This window comes from Zootoca vivipara, chromosome 3 (assembly GCF_963506605.1).
Source record: "Zootoca vivipara chromosome 3, rZooViv1.1, whole genome shotgun sequence".
Classification (NCBI taxonomy): Eukaryota; Metazoa; Chordata; class Lepidosauria; order Squamata; family Lacertidae; genus Zootoca; species Zootoca vivipara.
The window spans coordinates 110,607,618-110,623,880 of record NC_083278.1 but is presented as its reverse complement, the minus strand read 5'-3'; the positions used below and the strand labels follow the sequence as shown (position 1 = coordinate 110,623,880).

At 41.8% G+C, this 16,263-nt stretch overlaps 1 protein-coding gene across 2 annotated transcripts in view; it reads left to right on the top strand.

The window, feature by feature from the left end:
- The first annotated feature begins 3,909 nt into the window (after window positions 1-3,909).
- FANCL (FA complementation group L) overlaps window positions 3,910-16,263 on the top strand; it is a 50,093-nt gene continuing 37,739 nt past the window's right edge. The window contains exons 1-2 of one of the 2 annotated variants that reach the window (XM_035110929.2): window positions 3,910-4,010; window positions 12,901-12,959. In XM_035110929.2, the coding sequence (XP_034966820.2) occupies window positions 3,915-4,010; window positions 12,901-12,959 (155 nt within the window). In that variant the 5' untranslated portion in view covers window positions 3,910-3,914. Of the gene's footprint in view, window positions 4,011-4,972; window positions 12,571-12,900; window positions 12,960-16,263 lie in introns of those variants that run through there. The other variant, XM_060273145.1, reaches the window with a different exon arrangement.

The window sequence follows — 16,263 nt, the reverse complement described above, 5'->3', positions numbered from 1 at the left end:
GTGCCAGATTATCGTCTTCCAAAGCAACTACTCTATTCCGAACTTAAAAATGGAAAGTGCAATGCTGCTGGTCAACAAAAGAGGTTTAAAGACTGTCTCAAGGCAAATCTATATATAAAAAAGGTAGTATAAACACTAAGAATTGGGAAACACTTGCCTGCAAGCGCTCCAATTGGAGAACAGCCTTTACCAAAGGTGTCATGGACTTTGAAGACGCTCGAGGGAGAAACGTGCTAAGAGGAAGGCATGCTTGGCAAATCCAAACCATGATCAACTCCCGCTCGGAAACCAATGTCCCCACTGTGGAAGGATGTGTGGATCCAGAATTGGCCTCCACACTTACGGACTCATGGTTAAAACCTTGTTTATGGAAGACAATCTTACTCCGCTACGAGTGATCGCCAAAGAAGAAGAATAGCAACCACATCAAACCTGCTGACACATGTCTGGCTTCTGGCCTCCTAATAAACCCAGATCCTGTTTACATGGGCTGCTATCAAGCCAAGTGCCACACATGCTTTTATTTGACAATTATCCCACTGCAAATGGACTTCCTTTCCCTCTTCCCTCCCTGCAGCCTCTTCCACCTGCTCCAGAGGACTGGGGGGGGTAACCACCAAAAGATTTGGAAGGTGCAGGCGACCTGCAGGGAAAGGAGAAAGAAAATCCCATTGTGCAGGGCAGAAGCCTTTGTGCTAATGAGACAATGCTATATGCCAAACTTGGGATACAATGCTATATGCCAAACTTGGCATTTATCTGTGTTGAAATTAATCTCGTTTGGCCCAGTTCTACATCCTATCTTGAATCTATTTTTAAAACACAAGAACGGAGAGATTTACGGGCAGTAGGGAAGCTTTATTTTTTATTTTAAAAAGATGCAGTTATGTGGTTTAGAAAGATCATACTGGGGATGAATTTTGAAGAAGGGTGGGAACAGGCAAACAGGAATTATGAGCCAAAGCTCTATTTTAGAGATTCAGACCACCCCCGCCAATCATTTCTGAAGGGGAAAACCTTCAGCGGACAGTCTGGAAAACCTCCAAGTATTTTCAAGGTTTGAAAGGGATTAACAGCATCCTTTTGGGCCTTCCAAATCAGTACAGCATATGGATTGATCTGGTCTTCCGGTGTTGTCAATGTCTGTAATGGGAATATTTTTTGTAATTCAAGATGTAAATGAGGCATTAGAGAACCTATGTACTTTATGTGTAGAAGATAACTGATTTATATGGTTGCTTTTGGACACCTGCCAGGAAGAAATAATTCTTGGGAGCCAAGATCGTGTTCTGCATATGTGCGCAGATGAAAAATTCAAGGCCACTTGATGTTATTTTTAGAGAAAGAGGTCCGAAAATTGGAATAGATAGCAGCATGCAGGCCTGTGCGTCCTCCATCATCCTTTGCTAGCACAGAAATTCTTACCGGAGACAGAGTTCAGCATCCCTGTGAATCCTAAAATATTTTTTAAAATGGAAAGAGCAAGCTTCTAGTCCCTATAGCTATGACAATTGGCTTAAAGATGTGTAGGCAACATCTGATGGAACCTCAGAAAGTGGGGAGCAGTGGATGTGGCTTAAGAGACCTTTGTGCCCGAGTTCAACCCAATGATTTTTTTTTTTTAAAAAACCCAACTAAATACCTGATCCTTTTCTGCCCTTTAATCTATTCCTTGAAGTGGGCTGTCTCACTCAGCCTAACTGGTCAGGAAATGGCCTTATATAGAGTCCGGCCAATTAGTCAATCTAGTTAATCTAGTCCGTATAGTCAATCTAGTCTGTATACTGTAGTTAAAGCTACCGTATGGTTTCCCCAGTAGTGATGTATGGAAGTGAGAGCTGGACCATCAAGAAGGCTGATCGCCGAAGAATTGATGCCTTTGAATTATGGTGTTGGCGGAGACTCTTGAGAGTCCCATGGACTGCAAGAAGATCAAACCTATCCATTCTGAAGGAAATCAGCCCTGAGTGCTCACTGGAAGGACAGATCGTGAAGCTGAGGCTCCAATACTTTGGCCACCTCATGAGAAGAGAAGAATCCTTGGAAAAGACCTTGATGTTGGGAAAGATGGAGGGCACTAGGAGAAGGGGACGACAGAGGACGAGATGGTTGGACAGTGTTCTTGAAGCTACCAACATGGGTCTGACCAAACTGTGGGAGGCAGTGGAAGACAGGAGTGCCTGGCGTGCTCTGGTCCATGGGGTCACGAAGAGCTGAACATGACTAAACGACTAAACAACAACAGTTAAACAAAGAAACATAATTCCCCAAATCTAGATTACGACAGGGTTGCCATATTTCAAACAGTGAAAATCCGGACAGAAAAGTTGGTGAGCTCTCCCCCCCTCCCCAAGTTGGCAAAGTTTTTAAGGGAAATCGCCAAAATGACATGGGGTTGCCTTACGTCCAGATTTTCCCAGACATTTTAGTGATTTTTGGCCAGACACTGCTTCCGACTGCAGTATTCTGGATATGTCTGGGAAATCCCAGATTTATGGCAACCCTAGATTACGGCTCTTCTACAGCCTTGGGGCCCCAACTGCAAAGGCCCTGCTATTTTAGGGCGAGATGTTTATATAAGTTGAATAGGCAATAACGGAGCCTGGAATCCTAACTCCACTTACCCAGGAGTAAGCCCCACTGAATTTAGAAGGGCTTATTTCTGAGTGGACATTTATGGCATTTACCCATTAGCTCAAAAGACTATCAGAGCAACTTGCAAAAATCAGTACTGAGGTCACTTCCCTCAAGCTCACAATCTGAAAAGACACCACCACACATGGAGAAAAAAGAATGAGAGGGAAAACCAAGTTCTTTAAATTACATTTCTGAAAATGCAGGTTAAATGGGCTTTGCCCTAGAGCAGCCTCTCCCCAAAAGCATTCTTCCAGGCCATAACTAGGAGCAATCAGAAGTTTCCAACCCTTAATAAATGTCAGTAATAATTTTTCTCTAATTAAACACATTAACTTCACCGTCCCAGCTAAGTCCAATAATTTTATCAACCATTCCTCCACAGTAGGTGGGGTTGGATATTTCCATCTTTGTGCATGTCATAATCAAGCCTGTGCATGCCTACTCTGAAGTAAGCCCCATTGAGTTCAATGGGTCCTACTCCCAGGTAAACTGTGTATATAAGTCGCCCTTAATTCAAGGCCTGCAGTTTTTACTGCAGTTAACTTGATGTTTTTCATAGGTTTGTGCGTGTATATACGGTAGTATTAACTTTCCCAATGTTTGTTTTGAAGGGATTGTTTTTTCTGTATGTTTTTAATTGTCCTCATTTTTCTCTGTAAAGCAGCCTTGAGTCCCTGTCGGGGGGGAAGGTGGGGTATAATAATAATAGTAATAATAGTAATAAAGGACTACACCGAAATACAGCGCGAGCCAATATTTAACTGTATTTAACTTCAGCCCCGCCAAACCGCAGGCGGAAACTTATTACAGTACAGTATATACTTGCCACAACTGACTCGAAAAAAGGCGTGGCTTACCTCCAGCCCCGCCCCTCCACTTTCCTCCATGCGCGCGTTCTGCCCAATCACAGTTAGCGGCGGGAGGCACGGGGCGGATTCAAAACGAAACTGATTTCATCCCTCCCTGATAGAACACAGAACGGCGCGCGCGATGGGCGTGACCATCTCTGACCCCGCCCTCGACTCCCTCCCGCCGCACTCTTGGCCTTTCTTTCGAGCTGAGAGGGAACGGGTGTGGAGCGCGCGACATTGTCAGTTGCTTCTCTCGGGGCCACGCGCATGCGCCGCGCCGAACCCTCCCTCCTCAAGGAGGGGGGGAGAGAGATTGCGCCTGCGCGGTTGTGGTCGAATGGTTCGGCGGCGGTAAAAAAAAAAAACGTTTGCGCGTGAGGAGAGGAAAAAGCGAGCGGGCGGGAAATAGTACCGGTAATAACAATAATGGCTGCTGGTGTTGGGTCGCTGCTGCGAGAGTGCCCGCTCCTCCTGCCCCAGAACCGGGAGAAGAGTGTCTATGAGGGCTTCGTCACCGCCCAGGTACTGAGACGCTGCATTCCCCCCCCCCCGACACACACACGGGAAAACGTTTAAGGTGCAGCATTCGACCATAACTGTCAAGTTCTCCATTTTTTTATGGGAAATTCCCTTATGCTGAATAGGCTTCCTCGTGAGAAAAGGGAAAACTTGACAGCTATGCATTCGACCCGAGGAGACAAGTGGCAGGGATAGTGTGAACGACTTACTCGCTACTTTTCTCCTCACAACAACCCCGCGAGGTTGGCCGGGAGCTTCATGGCTGAGGGAGGATTCGAACCCGCGTCTCCCGCGGCATAGGTCGAGGGGAAGGCGGAAGAGCAGGCTTCGTAATAGGCTTAAAAGGTGGTGGTGGGGGGGAGCATTTCTCTGCCTGAGAGCCGCTGGTTTCTTCAGATTGGTGGTCGCGGATCCAAGGCAGGTCGCTATGGATCCCTGCATTAGAAGAATCACAGAATTGGAAGACGTATCCGAGGGCCATCTAGTCCAACCCCTTGCAGTGCAGGGTGGTGACCTGCCTAAAGACCCCAGCGCCCCATTTCCAAATTTACAGTTCTGATTCTGTGCAACAGGAGCAGCCCTCCCCCCCTCCAGCATGCGTGCCCAGGTACAAAGCGGATCTCAAAAAGTTGAAGGTACCTGGAACGTTCTGTGTTGTTATTATGGTTTAATGACATTGTTGCTTATTAAATTTATTAGTCTTTCTGGGGTGGAGGGGTTGCCGCAGCAGCTCAGAGCGACTTAAAATATTTTAAGTGAATGCATGCAAGACCAGCTCCCCCCCCCCCCAAAGCATCTGAATGCAAATCAGAAATAATAATCATTTAGGCTAGATAAACCAATAGCCTGATCTGGTATATGATGGTAGTGTAGCAGCACCTTTGGAACTCTCTGCCTGTTGACATTAGGCAGGTACTATACTGCCTTCAGAAACCTTTTCTGTTTTGGTGGGGCTGTGCAGACACATGATTTAGTGACATATCTATTTATTTAAATATGTTTTAGATGCTATATTGTTTTTGTTGTTTTACCAGTTTTAGAATGTTTTAAATATTTTTTATTTCATTTTTAAATGCATTTTTATGACAGAGGTTTTTGCCACCCTAGGTTCCTTTGGGAGGAAGGTTGGGATATAACTTAAATAAATACATACATTAGTACTACTGTACTGCTATGCCTTATTAGTTGCATCTCACAATCCAGTTTAACTCACAAATATTAGTAACCTTCACAGTACGGTATTAATAATGATGGGCTGGATGGACAAGTAGGCTTCCTATCACTAGAGTAGGAAAGAAGAGAGCTCTTGTTTAATTTTCAATTTACACTGGTACCTCTGGTTAAGAACTTAATTCGTTCCGGAGGTCCGTTCTTAACCTGAAACTGTTCTTAACCTGAGACGCCAGATTTAACTAATAGGGGACTCCTGCTGCTGCTACGCTGCCGAAGCATGATTTCTGTTCTCATCCTGAAGCAAAGTTCTTAACCCGAGGCACTATTTCTGGGTTAGGGAAGTCTGTAACCTGAAGCGTTTGTAACCTGAAGCGTTTGTAACCTGAGGTATTTATTTGTTATTATTTATGCTCCACCTTTTGGGAATGCAGATCCATTTCAGGCAGTTTACGAATACATTAAGCTACATTTTAAGTAACCGCAGTTAACAATGCTGTTGGTGTTAAAATGTAGTCTTCCCTGCCAAAAGGGTGGTTGCAGTTAAAAAGAACACACAAACATACACACAGTCATAAAGAGCATGGAGGGAAATGGATACAAGAGGGAAATTAGTCTGACGATGCCAGAACAAATAAATGAGCTGCAAAATAAGTTCTTTAACCAGTTGCTGCCAGGCTGACCTTCCTGATGGTCTTGACTGGATAAAAGTGCTGCAACTGACCCAGTGGACCTTGATCCCCTGGCCGGTGTTGGAGGCTATAGTATGCATCAGGGCAACTGGAACAGAGCCACCTTCTTTAAGAAAGATGCAACAGAATGAGATGGCAGAATGGACTATATCTCTTCAAACTGCATTAAAATTGGGGTGAGCTTTCTAGTTGAATTCAGTAGTAGATCACCAGGGGGTTTGGGTTGGGTGTTCATCAATATGCGGATGATACCCAGCTCTACCTCTCTTTTAAATCAGACCCAGTGAAGGCGGTGAAGGTCCTGTGGGAGTGTCTGGAGGCAGTTGGAGGATGGATGGCGGCTAACGGATTGAGGTTGAATCCTGACAAGACAGAAGTACTGTTCTTGGACAGGGGGCAGGCTGGTATGGAGGACTCCCTCATCCTGAATGGGGTACCTGTGCCCCTGAAGGACCAGGTGCGCAGCCTGGGAGTGATTTTGGACTCACAGCCGTACATGGAGGCGCAGGCTACTTCTGTGTCCAGAGCAGCTGTCTACCAGCTCCATCTGGTACGCAGGTTGAGACCCTACCTGCCCACAGACTGTCTTGCCAGAGTGGTGCATGCTCTAGTTATCTCCCGCTTGGACTACTGCAATGCACTCCATGTGGGGCTACCATTGAAGGTGACTCGGAAACTGCAATTAATCCAGAATGCGGAAGCTAGACTGGTGACTGGGAGTGGCTGCCAATACCATATAACACTGGTCCTGAAAGATCTTCATTGGCTTCCAGTACGTTTCCAAGCACAATTCAGAGTGTTGGTGCTGACCCTTAAAGCCCTAAATGGCCTCAGTCCTGTATACCTGAAGGAGCATCTCCACCCCCATTGTCCAGCCCGGACACTGAGGTCCAGTGCTGAGGGCCTTCTGGCAGTTCCCTCGCTGCGAGAAGCGAGGTTACAGGGAACCAGGCAGAGGGCCTTCTTGGTAGTGGCGCCTGCCCTGTGGAATGCCCTCCCAGCAGATGTCAAGGCAATAAGCAACTGTTTTACTTTTAAAAGACAACTGAAGGCAGTTTAAAAGTTGTTTAAAAGAAAACTGTTTAGGGAAGTTTTTAATGTTTGATGTTGTATTGTTTTTAATATTTGGTTGGAAGCCGCCCAGAGTGGCTAGGGAAACCCAGCCAGATGGGTGGGTTATAACTAACAATTTTATTATTATTATTATTATTATTATTATTATTATTATTATTATTATTGGCACAGGATTCCACCCTTAAAATCATTAATGCACTGGCAGCTGTATTATTTGAAACAGAACTTTCTCTGTGTTTTCTTGAGAAATTGTTTAAGCAAAGGTAGCTGGCTGCACACAAAGTGCTGTCGAATGTACAAAGAGAAGATAGGGGGAAAAGAAAGCAACACCCCTTCACCCCCAGTTAAAGCACAGTTATCAAAGCTATTGTATGTCTAGAATTTACAACATTTGCGTATGGCACCATATTTTCCTGTAGGAGATTTTCTTTTTAAAGGTGTTTTTTAAAGTACCTTTCAGTACTTTAATGAAACACTGAATCATAGTTATTTGACCTTTACAAAAGGTCAGAATTACATCTGCTTTTATTTTATAAAAAAGGCCATTTAAATGTAATAGAAGTGAGAGTTACAATATACCATGGAGGTAAAGGTTATGGGGTACATTAATTGTGTTTCTGTATTCTTCATTATGACAGTTTCTTGAAATGTCCGTTCCTTTGTGCAAATGCTGAAAATAATTAAAACTCTGATAAGTGCTTCTAAACTTAGTTAAAATACTTCCCTGATCAGAGATTTATGAACTGTGTTGTGGAGACTTGACACCTCCATTTGTTTCCCAGATTTGGCCAATAGCATCCTTTACAGTATTATGAAACTTAATTGAAAGAGTACAGTTACACCTTTAAGATGAACTGAAATTATTTTACTGAAACAGCATGAGCTTTTGTAGGCAATTACCTACTTCATCAGATGCTAGAGTGGAACTGATTAGAAATTAGTTCTTATTAGAAAGAAGATCCTTTCTGCCCATGACATTTCACACTGCTTTAGCCAAGACAAAATGTGTGCTCTGGGGAGTCCTGGTAACTTGCTAAAAAGTGAGTGCAAACTACAGGCCCTGACCAATGCAAGTCATGAATTTATTAACCAACTTTAGTTGATTTTCCAGTTAGAATGTTAGACCACATGGAACCACACAAGGTTCAAGAAGTGACAGAATTTTGTATAGCTACCGGTATTTCTATGTATGGACACTATTCTGCCCTCTTGAGAATGAATAGAGGAAGGGAGGCAAATATACCATCAGGGCCTCTGCCAGTCCCTCTGCCACAGGGCGAAGGAATATCACCTGCACTGTGAAAAAGAAGAAGAGGGCTGGGAGAGGGAGTTTGTGGTGTTTTTTTTTTTTACCATCTGCTGACCACTGGATGGGAGAATTGTAAGCCTCCCTGACTGCCGTGTCAAAAACCTAGTGTATCAAATAATAAATAAATAATATTTTCAACCTGCAGATGCTCTATTATAGGTCATTCAGTGGCCTATAGCTTTAGCACATCATAGGAAAATTAAAACAATAACTTTAGCTTCCATGCAAATTAATGTGTTTTCCCATTTGTGGAATAGCCTCCATGGAATTCTATATACTAAGAGTGAAGTCATTCTTCATGAATGGATCCAAATGTGGTCAAAATGGTACCTCCTATGTATAAGAGGAAGGTGTCAGAAGACTTGAGGGAACCCCATGGTATGCAGAACTAGAGAAAAGCTTCACAGGGCAGGGAGAGAACTCTAAAACAGTCCAGTAAAGGCTAAGCAAATGTAGAATGGTGCTGAAATACAGCATCCCAGAAGAGGGCGTGGCTGGCTGGCCGCATCCTTGAACAGTGAGGATTCTACATGTATTACTTGGATGCCCAGCATGGTTAGCATCCTAGGCATGTGCCTTAACCCTTTGCATCTTTTAGCTTCACTCCCCAGGTGATTGTGAAAAGCGGTAGGGCTTCATAAGCACATCAGAAGAAGCAAAACTTGGTGCATGCTAGCTGCCCTTGCTAATAGAAAAAATTGCCTTCAGTGACTGGAAGGTATAAGAATGCTGAGTAACAACATAAGGAAAGACCTGCCAGGAAGCTAACAGTACAGTGGAACCTCGGTTTATGAACACCTCGGTTTACAAATTTTCGGTTTATGAACGCCATGGACCCATCTGGAACGGATTAATTCACTTTCCATTACTTTCAATGGGAAAGTTCGCTTCAGTTTATGAACGCTTCAGTTTATGAACAGACTTCCGGAACCAATTATACCCATGCTTCGGGTTAAGTACGCTTCAGGTTGAGTATACCGCGGACCCATCTGGAACGGATTAATTCACTTTCCATTACTTTCAATGGGAAAGTTCTCTTCAGTTTATGAACGCTTCAGTTTATGAACAGACGACCGGAACCAATTGTGTTCATAAACCGAGGTTCCACTGTAACTGCAAGCATGCATATTGGTCAACTCTAATTGAATTCATTTTTCCAATTTAACAACTGAAGAAGAAGTACAGTAGATTAGGAAAAAACTAGAACATGGGACTTTTTATTTGGAGTTTCCCCCAAGTTTGCAATGAGTAAAATGCCTTTTAAGATTTTCGCTAGAATGTATAATATGAAGGGTTTTATGTAAGTCAATTTTCAGCATTAGAGAATAATAAATTCCATATCTACTATAGATATATATGTCATTCAAATCCATTACCTTTTCTGCACCTAAAGGGTGCTTCCATTTTCATAAGAGGCAAAAATGTCCTTGATTGCTTCTGAAGTGCTGTTTGTCTTTGGATAAACTTGGATCTAATTTAAGATATGCTGGAAGCAAGTGTCCTATGTCTGTCCTTTTGACCTGACTTCTTTCTTGGAAATGACCTTTTTACCTCTCCTCAAATCCATTGTGACAGGGCACCCTGCTACATACTCTGAAACAAGCAGCTCCTTGTCCTGCCTTGCTGGAGGATAAAATGGTCAGAAGGCACTGCAAGCCTATACAGTATATGTTTTTATGGGAGTAAGTTCCATTAAAGAGCATGGGTCTTCTGAGTAAGCCTATGTAGGATTGCTCTGTAATAGTGCAATCCTATTACTATGTCTGCTACTTAAGTATGAAGTAAGACTAACTTCAAGATATCCAAGTCTTCTGTAAATGTTAGTATTTATAATTCAAATTGCAGAAGAGCTAAACATATACTCCTAGCCCAGAACTTCCAGGCATACCGTAAGCAACTTAATCAATTAAATACTTCTCTTGTGGAAGCAATCATTTTGTAAAGGTATAGGATTGCAGCCTAAATTTCATAAACATACCAAATAGTACAATTTTATTTTAAAAACATTGAAAATTATGCAACTACAGTCATACCTCGGTTTAAGTATGCCTCGGTTTGAGTATTTTCAGTTTAAGTCCTCCGTGGACCTGTCTGGAACAGATTAATCCACTTTCCATTACTTTCAATGGGAAAGTTCGCTTCAGGTTAAGTACGGACTTCCGGAACCAATTACACTCATACCTCAGGTTAAGTACGCTTCAGGTTGAGTACTCCGCGGACCCGTCTGGAACGGATTAATCCACTTTCCATTACTTTCAATGGGAAAGTTCGCTTCAGGTTAAGTACGTTTCAATTTAAGAACTCCATGGACTGTCTAGAACGGATTAATCCACTTTCCATTACTTTCAATGGTCTTTAAGGTGCTACTGAAGGAATTTTTTTATTTTACTTCGACCCAGACCAACACGGCTACCTACCTGTAACCATTTCAATGGGAAAGTTCGCTTCAGGTTAAGTACAGACTTCCGGAACCAATTGTGTTTGTAAACCAAGGTACCAGTGTACTGCATATATTTCAGTTTCCACCAGCATTTCCATAGTCCCCCATTTTCATTTGTTTCCCTCTGTGACTTCAACATTTCCAGAATTTTTACATTTCTGTCAGTATAGTTTCTCATTCTGCTTGGCAAATTAAGAAATCTGGCTCCTGATCCACAGTGTGGACATCACTATGTTGTATTGTACATGCTTGAGTTCTCATCCTATAAGAATTCTGAATAATACAAGCCACTTAAAAAGGGAAAGGGGGAAAAAGAAGTGAAGCAGACTTGCAGAGAGATAAAAGAATGTGGGCTATGTTAAGATAGGGCCTTTCCACACAATGAGAGGCAAAATGTTTCCTAACCGCATCTCATCCGTTGTAAGATTTTTCTACAGTATTCAATCCGGCAATGGATTGATGATTGATGTCCCTTCAATGTGATGTGGGGCTCGGGAGGGAGAGAGAATAACTGCTACTATTTCTGTCTTCCGCCTTCACTTTCCAAAGAGTGTTATCTTGTGCAACTTCCAAAGAATTTAAGATTTTTGAACCCCAAACATTTAAAACCATGGGGCAGTCAGGGTTAGGAAGTAAATAAAAGAAGATCACACAGTGGTGCAAAAATGTGAAGTGTCTGTAATACTTGCACACCTGCATTTTCCACATCAACCACTTATTTATATACCGCTTATATGACAAATTTCTAAGTAGTTTTCAACTATAAAAAGTTAAAAAACACACACACTTAAAACCCCAGTTAAAACTGTAAAATCAGAAGTTCAATTCAGTGGACTGCTTATCTAAGCTGATGGGGCCTCCTGTTAACAGGGAAGGCATTCTATTGCTGCCAACCATGTTATGGTATGCCCTCCCTGTTGAAATATGAAAAAGCCTCCATCCGTTACCTCATGTAATTGTCAGGCCACAGCAAAACAAACCAAGTTCTATTAGATGATTGTAGTGCCCTTACCAGACAGTGAAGAGGAAGGCAGTTTTTCAGGTAATCTGGTCTACGGTTATTTAGGGCTTTATATGGAAGTACTGCAAGCTTAAAAGTGGCTTGATGGTTATAGGCAACCAGAGCAGATCCCTCAGCCCTGGTGTGACACGTGCCTGATAAAGAGCACCACTTAGCACCCAGGCTGCAGTATTCTGCATCAGCAGTAGTCTCCAGACCAACTGCAAATGAAGCCTCACACAGAGCACATTACAGTAGGCCAAATGTGAGGTTGCCAGTGCTTGTGTCACAGTGATCAAGATGCCCCTGTCTAGGAAAGGGTGCAGCTGACGTAGCAGCTGAAACTGATAAGTGCTCTTTGCCACAGACCACCTGGCCAAAAATAATTCCAAGAACATCCCTGAGCTGCATACCTGTTATTTTTCAGTGGGGGTGTAAGCCCATCTAGGTTCTCCAATTCTCCAATCTGGAAATCACTTAACCACAGTGCTTCTATCTTGGCAGGATTCAGCTTCAGTCTGTTTGACCCTCATCCACTTCACTACTGCACCCAGGCCCTAATTCAGCTCATTGTTTCTATAATGCATGTTCCCAGATATAAAATACTGCACTGAGTGCTTGGAAAATAAAACATCTGCACAACAAGAGCATGGTTTTGAGAGAAGATGGGTGATACAGTACAGATGATAAATAGATCAACAAATTAAGTGTGTGGAAAGGCACTGAGAACCTCATTAGATTGTGTTGAAACCATTCTGCAAATGGAAGAGCTTCTGTACATGGAAATGACTCCAGCAGAGACTCCCTGGAGGAGAGGAAATGCTGCAATTTTTGGTATCCTTGTTCCCCTGCATCACTTTCCACACTTGTTCTGGAAGGTACGCAACCCTCTGTTGCAGCTTTTAATATTGTATGCTTATTCTGGTTCATACTAGGTTTCCCTCATGGCTTGTTGTTGGTCAAGTTGCTCCTGCTGCTTTGTACTGACCTCTTATCCAACAGTAGCCACATTTCTTTTGGTATTTGGCCATATTTTTTCTATTATTTTATTGCCTGAGGCTTTGAGTTGTAAAATAGTAAAAAAAAAAAATGTAAAAAAATAGGTCAAAGTCTACTTTTAAAAAATTCCTAGATATGCCTTAGCATTCCAACTGTGCTAAGTTGATATATTTGTAGATATTCTACCTAATGAGATGCTACTTTTCCAGGGCAGAGACTTTCACGTAAGGATATTGTTACCATCGGATCTTCAGTTGAAAAATGCCAGGTAAGGTGCATGATTTTTTAAATATATTTTTGCTATTTTGCAAGATAACCTTTTCATTTTTAATAATATGTCTTGTGTGAGAAGTAGTGATGGCTCTTACAGTTTGAAGAGATTTCCGGAGTATCAGCAATTTTAGTTGTTAAATGATTGTTGCTAATTAACTTTGACACCAGTAAGATTTAGTGGAACCAGTCAAGGAAGAGCATGGAAAAATGTAGGAAAATGAGCAAGTATTTTCTGATTCTGCAGACCACGGAACAACCACAGAAGAATGTAAAGTTGAATTTGGTCTGAAAGTAATCATATTGGGGTTACTCTTGTACAGTCAGCGACTTTTGCAAAGCTGAAATGTCTTAAGTGAACTAGCCAGGGAAATGGCATTGTAGGTCTAGTCAGTAAAGTACTGGGGCTTCAGTTGGTACCACCATAGCTGCCAAGTTTTCCCTTTTCTCGCGAGGAAGCCTATTCAGCATAAGGGAAAATCCCTTAAAAAAAGGGATAACTTGGCAGCTATGGGTACCACCCCCAACCAGTGGGGGACAGAGATGCTGTGGTGCACACACCTCCAGTAAAATATGGCTCATAACATATTCAGATGGCAACTATACTGACTTGCATGTCATGCAGATCCCGAATTAGGTGGGTTTGTGGTAACACATGCAAATGAGTGGGATTTTGTATATAGAAATTGTTTCACACCAACTGATCATCATAATGTGGGAGCTGCAGCATGCTTAAATTTAAAGTGGCTGTCATACATTTTGAACTGGTATGCATTAGATCAGAGATGTTACAGTTAGAGACAGGTGGGGGAGTGTGACGATTACAATTTTTCTCTTGAGGACACTCAGGTTTTGCATCATGGTTTGATTGAATATCATATTCCATGCATTTCAGGCAGAAACATGCACCCAGCACAGCTTGACTGATAATTCTTTGTGGGGTTTCCCCCCCCTTTACCTTGAGTATGAGATTTATCTCACTTTCTTGAATTATGTGGAGCTATGTTTATCATGGTACAACTTGTTCAGTTCTCTTCAGTGGAATAATTTGGATTACGTGGATTTATCCTGTAAAAGGGTTTACAGATGTTCTGCTTGGGGCAGGGATTGAACATGTGTGCAAGTATTGTTTCCATAGCTTTCACACCTGCAAATGTGTAGGGGCATACACCCTTCACTGCCTGCACTGTTGTAAACTCCTGTATCAGAAAAGCCTCTGATTCTGAAAAATCAGTGATTCTGAATGTGATTCCTCTCTCTGTGTGTGTGCATACCTTTGGCTTTTACATGGCTGAATGTAGTTTACTGCACAAAGGGTAAGAATCTGTTACTCTGCACACTTTAGTTTCTGGATCCACCCATTACTGACATGCCATCCTGGAAGTTCGTCCTTGAGAGAATGTGACCCTTGGATTGAAAAAGGTTTCCTCCCCTGCCCTATGTCAACTGTAGATTATGCTAATATTATTTCAGTCTGTCTGAGTTCATCTAGGGCTGTGGAAAATTTCAGAAAGCTAATTTGGCTTGCGGAAAGGTGTTAAGGTCTGTGCTTCTTTTATGATAAAACACAAGAACCTTAGTTTCTTGTTTCAGCACCTAAAGCATGCATTGCATGCTCTGAAACGTGCATTGCTCTTTGAGATGCAAAGGTTGAATGGAATTTGTGCTTCAATTCAATGAATATAATGGGAATAAAAGCTGATAGGAACGGTTGGTTACCCAGGTTATGAGGAAGGTTATGAACCCTTTAAGTGAAGCTGAATGGTCAGTAAACACTGGCTCTGTTTCTCTTTTTTAATTATGCCTTCCTAGATGTTTAAAATAAATTAAGTACTCATGTATGTTTATCTTAAAATGCTGGTTTGAGATACTGAATTCTGTGCAATCAGGCAACTCAAAGTTATTATATCAGTTAATACAAATAATGGTATAATACAAGCAACACATGGGCGACACACAATGATCTCCAAATCAATTATGCAATATTCAGTATATATTGTTTATCAAACCTCTGAGAAATATATATACGTATATAAGAAACTTACAAACTAACAATTCTGAAAACAACCAGTTGATATCTAATGCCAATACACTATTAAATGTTTAATGCCATCTGAATGTCCAGTTCTAATATGTTTTCCAGATGTAAAACTCAGTCTTTTGATATTCTTTTAAATAAGTTCATAGAGATACCAACACAGATAAGTTTGACGTTATTTCCAATACCATGAGGTGCTAATGATGTTGTAGACAGATGTTACTGAAGGTAAAAATGAAGAGAAGATGTAAATGAAGAGACAGGGTGCCGGCGTTTTCCTCCTGTTTCGGCCTGGCAGTCCTGTTATTTAGGGTCCCAGCTTTTGCCCCCAATGGGGCTCTTTGACTTGGTGTTTCCGCCAGCAAGTGGGCATTATCATGGCTATTATACTAGTTCCTGGTTTCTATGATTTTGTTTTATTAAGCTTGTTGCATTGTAATATTTTAATGTGAACCACCTTGGTATTTATATTTAAGATGAAAAGCAGTATAATAGTACTGTGCAAGATGCACACAAACATCCAGAGCAGGACTTTCCAAACTTTTCATGTTGGTGGCAAACTTTTTAGACATGCATCATTTCGCAATACAGTAATTCAGTTTTACTAGCAAACCGGAGGTTAAACTAACCCCTTTCCAACCCTCTAGCAAAGGGAATGGCGGAAAGCAGGGCTATTCTATTGGCTCAGCAGTTACATTTGACTTGTACTCTCTATAGGGAAATTGTTATCTCTGATCCACTTTTTATACATACAAGATTAAATATTTGTGCTTCTTTAATTTTTATATTTAACTTTTTATATTTATATATGGAACTCTATTCTATTCTATTTGTTAAATTTATATACAGTACCGTCCAGTAGCACCTTAGAGACCAACTAAGTTTGTTCTCGGTATAAGCTTTCGTGTGCACGTACACTTCTTTGTATCTGAAGGCAACACTGGGTGTTGAAATTTTGCACCCCCTAACAATTTTGTGCCCCGGGTTCAGGTTAAGAACGGACCTCTGGAACGAATTAAGTTTGTAACCCGAGGTACCACTGTATTGATCTTCCCAAGCCACTCAGAGCTTTTTGCTTGCTTATTTGCTTAAGAGCAGGGTTAAAGCTCTCAAATAAATAAATTACAAAAAAGGCAAATAGTTTTAGAGGAGACAAGAAGGAAGCATTTTTGCCCCTGTATTTTAAAAAAACTTCTGATTGTGGTTGGCGTAGTATATAATCTGACAAGCATTTCCATTTTAACAAAGTATGGATAGAAGCAAG